The sequence below is a fragment of the Crocodylus porosus genome, unplaced genomic scaffold (assembly GCF_001723895.1).
Source record: "Crocodylus porosus isolate Cpor-Errol unplaced genomic scaffold, CroPor_comp1, whole genome shotgun sequence".
NCBI classification, from domain to species: Eukaryota; Metazoa; Chordata; order Crocodylia; family Crocodylidae; genus Crocodylus; species Crocodylus porosus.
The window spans coordinates 60797958-60804458 of record NW_017728907.1 but is presented as its reverse complement, the minus strand read 5'-3'; the positions used below and the strand labels follow the sequence as shown (position 1 = coordinate 60804458).

Below are 6501 nucleotides of genomic sequence, written 5' to 3'. Positions count from 1 at the left end.
GTAGTCTACTGAGGATGGGCATACTGGACTATGAAGTATTTCCTCCTTTTAGGGAATGTCCCCACAAACATGCATGTGTGGTTTGTGATGCCTCAAAGCAGTATTAAGTGCTGCCAACTACACGCGGTGCATGTGTTCACTGCTGCTGATTTTTTTGACACGGGGGGGGGTGGGGGGGGGTCCTGGCGTAAAAAAAAAAACTGCTGCTAAAAGCAGCGTGGCACGTGGCAGCAGTGCACGCTGCCTGAAACAGAAGCCTGGCTGGCCAGAGCCATACTCTGGCTGCTGCCAGGCTCTGAGTGGCCAGATCACCACCACTGCTCCCCCAAGAGACCCCCAAGTAAGGCTGCTGGGACCAGCACAGGTGCTGACCCCAGCCTCTCCTACCCCAGCTGGGGAAATTTGCTCCGCACCAACCTCATGTGCAGGGGTGCGCACAGCAGCAAAAAGCACAAATTGGTGCTGCTGCTATTTTTGTTGTGGAAACCACACATGCTTGCAAGTGGAGATGCTGCACTCCTAGTGTCCAAAGTCCTAAACCAGCCACTAGTTTAGCAGTCAGCTCCTTAAGGTTTGCTTCATCTCTAATGAGCCTTTATACCAATCCACTTCCAAAATCATTAACTTCAAAAGCCTCACCTTACTACTGCTTATGTGCTCCAAGTTGTCTTATTGTTGTGGCAACACCAAATTGCTTCTTGCCTTTCAGTTTTTGGGAAGCTGTTCACTCACACAAAGCTAGATCCAATGTGTAGCACAGTGGCACTCAACCTTTTCAGATTCAAGGCACATCTCCATAACTTTGGTGAACTAAATGGCACCCCATCTCTCAAGTTAATTTATTACAGTGCTTACCTGCTCACACAGTGTGCTGGGCAGGAACAAGCTTGTATTTACCTTTGTGCACCGTATGCCACTCTTAAAAGGTTCATACAACACCCCAGGTGTCACTAGGCTAGTAGGAGCTAGTATTTCAGATAGATTTTACAATCACAGGGAGGAAAATGTCCCCTCACAAGCAGTATCTTGCATAGGAAAAATGACAGGTGATTTTTTTGTCCAGGAGGTGACCAAGAATACATGCCTTGTATAAATTCTGTTCAAAGCTCACAGGCACACAATAGTGTCTTACTTTTAACAAAACATTTCCTGAAAAATCCTGGATTCCATGGTAATAAAGTAGCTATGCCTCCATTCAGAGTATAAGGATACCAAAAAACAAAAAAAGCTTTAAGTGCAGAAGGGAAAACCCTGGAATGGATAAACCTCAGAATTTTAGTGAAATGATTACTAAGACTCATTCAGCTCAACTTCCTCCTCTAAAGATCAAGACTTCTCCCACACCAATATTCTTACTGGTTTTGACTCGCACCAAAACCTACCAAATTTAATTCCTTTACAGGCTGAAGATGATTGTTAATTTCAGCGATGTACAATAAGACAAAGTAGTAATGGAAACACCATTACCGTATTTAGCAAGGCAGGTGACACTAGTGAAGAATATCTAAGTAAATGTCTTTTTATTGCTACATAATAGTTGATTTGGCAAATTTGCCTGCTGTACAGGATTGTTCCTTTTGGGTGTCTGTAACTCATATATATGGATGGTGTGCGTGAAGTTAAGGCAGCAATAAAGAGCACAGGTAAGAAAAGATTGCCTTTTCCCTTGAAGGCAGGATCTGTTGACTGGATATCAATAAACACGTTTCTTTTTAAGATAGGATTCTGCATGATGTACTGTATTGTCCTGAGTATGCTGGCCAATGTATTCCACTGGCCCAGCATCTGGGGAAGAAATGAGGTACGAAGAGCCTCGCTTTTCACTTCTAACTGGTGCCACCTGTGGGAAAGAAAATAAGTGACAAATGAGTAGACCAAACATCCTAAGCTGAAAGTGGAAGAGTTAGGTTCAGATGTGGGAGCTACTGCACCGACTGCACAAACTCGGTTCACTGCTGTGATACTTGAAAGGATATTTGAATCCTTTCCCAGACAGTGTAACTGCAAGTTCAATCCCATAAGTGAGTGTGCATGCCTGTGTAGGTACTGTGTAAAAATGCATTTTGTAGCTTATATTAAAACTAATAATAATAATTTAATGTAATGGTGCAATAAACTTCTTCTGAGCCTAAAATGTACCAATGCAATCAATCTACTGCCATCATCAGCTGCAGAAATGGTTCTCAGCCACTACAGAGCAGGTGATTCTGGGATGCACATTTCATACTGCTGTGCAAGGGAACCCCATGGACAGGCACCTGGGGCTGTTGTCCCACAGTATCTGGCCACCTGAAGCCTGGAAGCAGCAAGGCTCCAATCCTGTAGGACAATGGCCCAGAGCAACATCTGCGCCTGCCAAACAATCATATAAGCTGCATTGGGACACGTCCCAGCACAACTGACCCCAGGACAAAAACAATGGCCCTTTGTAGATTTAGATGGACAAGTACTACTGAGAAAGCAAGTGAGCTCCATAGGATCTAGCCTACAGGGCCATACCAAGACCTACTTGTTTTCCTCTAGTGGTATTTTGCATCTCTAAAGTGAATTATTGGCACATACTTCACCACTTGCAGATCTAGGCCTGCATATGAGTTAAAGCAGCAAGTACCTGTATTTGTGAAATTCAATTGCAAGCACAAGCTGTACAGATGCAAATTGTACAGAAGAAGCAACTGAAAACATACCTTGAACTGGAAACATTTAAGCCATTTTGCATTTACTAAAGTTCTGGAGTTCCTGTCAACTGAGAATCCCCCACATCCTGCCTACATGAACACATGGACAGACGGGCGCGTAGACACACACACACTCTTACTAAGAGGACAGCTTTTCCAGTTACTTGTGTAGACCTTTCACACTGCCCCAAAACCATTAAAAAACAGTTGTAAAATACAGCCACTAGTACCTGAAACTGCTACTTTTCCATTACTGCCAACAGCATGTTACACAAATAAAGGCTAACGTGAGAGAGACCATAAACTCAGTGTTGTATTAAAAGCAAATAAATGTCCCAAGCTATCATTATTCTGTTTAATAATCTGTTTGCCACCCAATTTGGATGTGTTTCAAAAATAGATTTGTTTTCTAAAGAACCAAGTAGGGACTTGGGTTTTTTTTAAATGCAAATGTCTCATAGAAACACTGTTTTGACAAAAAGTGTCAGTCTTAGTTGATGTTTCTGGACAGTGACAGTGACCCACAGTCTGGGTCTCACCTGGGATGGAGAGGCCTAAGAACCACAAAGTGGAAGCAATATAACCTCTCAGAGCTCACTGGAGCACAGGCAGTGCCATGCTAACAGTAATGCTGCTCCAGGTTTGGGAGCTACTCTCCCCAGCAGGGCAAGAAATGCAGCCCTGTGGCGGGGACTAGGTTGCAAGTAGTGGCCTGCAGTGTCTGACCTATGGCACTTTTCTTCTCTAATTAGAAAAAGGGGGATTGAAACAGTGTGGCTCACTCAAACCTGGTGGCAGTCAACCCATGATTGGGCGGTAAACATCAAGGGCTACAGCCTATACAGGCGGGATAAAATGGGGAGGAAAGGCGGGAGTGTGGCACTCTACGTCGAGCAATACATGTCCTCAACAAACAGCACGGGGTCAGAGGAGGGGCAGACTGAAGAGCTCTGGGTTAGAATACAAGGGGGTCGGGGGAAAAGGACTCAACGGTGAGGATCTACTACTGACCACCCAACCAGGGGGAAGCGCTGGACCAGGAATTCTCAGGTCAGCTTGCAGAGGCAGTTAAGTCAAGGGACGTGATCATGGGTGATCTAAACTACCTGGACCGCTGGGAGAAGCAGTCAGACAGATCTGACCGTCCCAATGCTAGTCAAAGGGGCAAGAGTGCTCAGAAGCCCTTGTCGCTCACCAAAGGCATTCAGGAACATCTGAAAGCTAAAGAAGAGGCATACACCCGATGGAAGGGAGGGGCCATAACCAAGGAGGATTATACCTCCATTGCTCAAGACTGTAGGGGGGCTGTTAGGAAGGCTAAGGTGGAGACAGAACTAGGGCTAGCAACCAGGATCAAAGATGACAAGAAGTCCTTTTTTAAATACATTGGGAGTAAAAAGAAAGCACTGGGTAACATGTGGCCCCTGCAGGACACACTTGGCAATCCAGTGGTTGCAACAGACAACAAAGCTGACCTCTTTAACAAATTCTCTGCCTTCATTTTTCTGAGCAGAGACTGGGACATCCCCCCACTGGGATCCCGGATGGACCCAGGAGAGGCACAGCTTCTGGTGGGACTGGACATGTTCAAATCAGCAGGTCCAGATGATCTCCAGCCCAGAGTGCTGAGGGAATTAGCAGAGGTCATTGCGGGACCCCTAGCATGGCTTTACAAGCACTCATGGTGTTCTGGCCAGGTGCCAGAGGACTGGAAAAGAGCTAATGTGGTCCCCATTTTCACAAAGGGAAGGAGGACCTGGGAAACTATAGGCCCATTAGTCTTTCCTCGGTCTTGGGGAAGCTTTTTGAGAAAATGATCCAGGAGCACATCTGCGAGGGACCAGCAGGGGAGATTATGCTTAGGGGCAATCAACACGGGTTTATTAGAGGCAAGTCCTGACAGACCAACCTGGTGGCCTTCTACGACCAGGTGACAAAATCCTTAGACACAGAAGTCACAGTGAACATAGTCTTTCTGGACTTTAGGAAGGTGTTTCACACTGTCTCTCACCCCATTCTCATGAAAAAATTAGGCGACTGTGGTCAATGCCTACAGTCAATGGGTTGCAAATTGCCTGGAGGGCCGCACCCAGAGAGTGGTGGTCGATAAGTCATTTTTGACCCAGAGGGATGTGGGCAGTGGGGTTCCCCAGGGTTCGGTCCTCAGGCCCGCACTGTTTAACATCTTCATCAGCGACTTGGATGAGGGGGTGAAAAGCACCTTGTTCAAGTTTGCGGATGACACTAAGATGTGGGGAGAAGTGAGCACGATAGACAGGAAGGGAGACAGGCTACAACTAAATCTGGACAGGTTACAGGGGTGGGCGGATAAGAACAGGATGGGTTTCAATACTGACAAGTGCAAGGTGTTGCACCTGGGGAGGAAGAACCAGCACCATACCTACAGGCTGGGGAACTCCCTTCTCAACAGCAGAGGCAGAAAAGGATCTTGGAGTCATTACTGACTCCAAGATGAACATGGGCCGCCAATGTGGGGACGCAGTCAGGAAGGCCAACTGCACCTTGCCATGCAACCACAGATGCATCACGAGCAGGTCCAAGGAGGTGATCCTCCTCCTCTATGCAACTCTGGTCAAGCCACAGTTGGAGTACTGCATCCAGTTCTGGACACCGCACTTCAGGAGGGATGTAGACAGCACTGAGAGGATCCAAAGGAGGGCCAGGAGGACAGTCAGGGAGCAGCAAGGCAGGCCCTACGAGGAGAGGCTACGGGACCTGAACCTGCAGGGAATAACGGCTATTTGTAAAATACTCTGGGAATGGGAAGTGATAAGTTTGTGCTCTCTATCAGTTAAGTTCTATGCTTGTGATCTACAACTATGGCAAACTCTTTATTATTACCGTTACCTGAGTCTCCACTGAGATTTCTTTTAGGATACAAGAGCTGTGGCTGGCTCCTTCCATTCTACTTATGTTTCATGCTTCCTCTGGACTGGGTCTCTATTCTTCCCCAGTCTGCTCCACTTAAAGTCCAAAGTAAAGCATGGAATTATTCTGAAATGCTTTTTCAACACTGACAAACAATGGACATCATTAAAAGAAAAATCCTGAATCTGTTGCAGTGAGGTGAACAAATTCCTTTGAAGGGTTGTGAAATATCTGTCACTGGAATTTTCCCACTGCAGTTTACATTTTGCCCTGAGGAGGTGGGTTGGACTAGACAATCTTGAGGATCCTTCCAGACCTATTTTCCTATGATTCCACTATGCCTCTGCAGCAATTTCTCATTAATGGTGCTTGTTGTAAAATGTAAACTGCATCCGTATACTAGATAAGAAGGACATCAGGTCTATGTAAAGTCCAGCATGATGAGAAATAGTGCCAAGCAGCCTTTTTCTTCCTGCTTCAAATGAGCCCAGCTCATTTACAGGCATTTATACAGGTTCATCCTTGCAGATCTTGCCTTTTCAAGATGATTTTTTCTCCAAGCTTCTAATCCCTCCTTTACACCTTTTCCCAATTAGGAATTTCTGTACTGGTGTAAAGCACAGAGCTGTCCAGTCAGATGCACAGCAGCAGTGTTAACCAAGACTTGTTGTGGGGTGGCTTAATCAGGTGCTATTTGTATTTAATACCAGAAACTAGGGGTGTGCAAAGCTTCAGTAGCTGATTTGATTTGAAGGAGATTCAACTGAAGCAGGAAACCAATTAAAAGCTCCAAATTGATTTGAAGCCTCTGAATTGATTGGAAAAAGCTTCAGTAACGATTCAGCCAATTCTGAGATTCAGCCATAGACTAAACAGACAGCTGACAGCTGCCTCCAGCTGATAAGTCTGTTGGGGTTTGGGGCGGGGGGGAAAG

At 45.9% G+C, this 6501-nt stretch overlaps 1 protein-coding gene across 1 annotated transcript in view; it reads right to left on the bottom strand.

The window, feature by feature from the left end:
* Nucleotides 1-1503: 1503 nt before the first annotated feature.
* RAVER2 (ribonucleoprotein, PTB binding 2) overlaps nt 1504-6501 on the bottom strand; it is a gene marked incomplete at its 5' end in the record, with an annotated part of 63389 nt that continues 58391 nt past the window's right edge. Inside the window, one exon of the mRNA XM_019530643.1 lies at nt 1504-1840. Coding sequence (XP_019386188.1) covers nt 1694-1840 — 147 coding nt within the window. The remainder of the gene's footprint in view (nt 1841-6501) is intronic.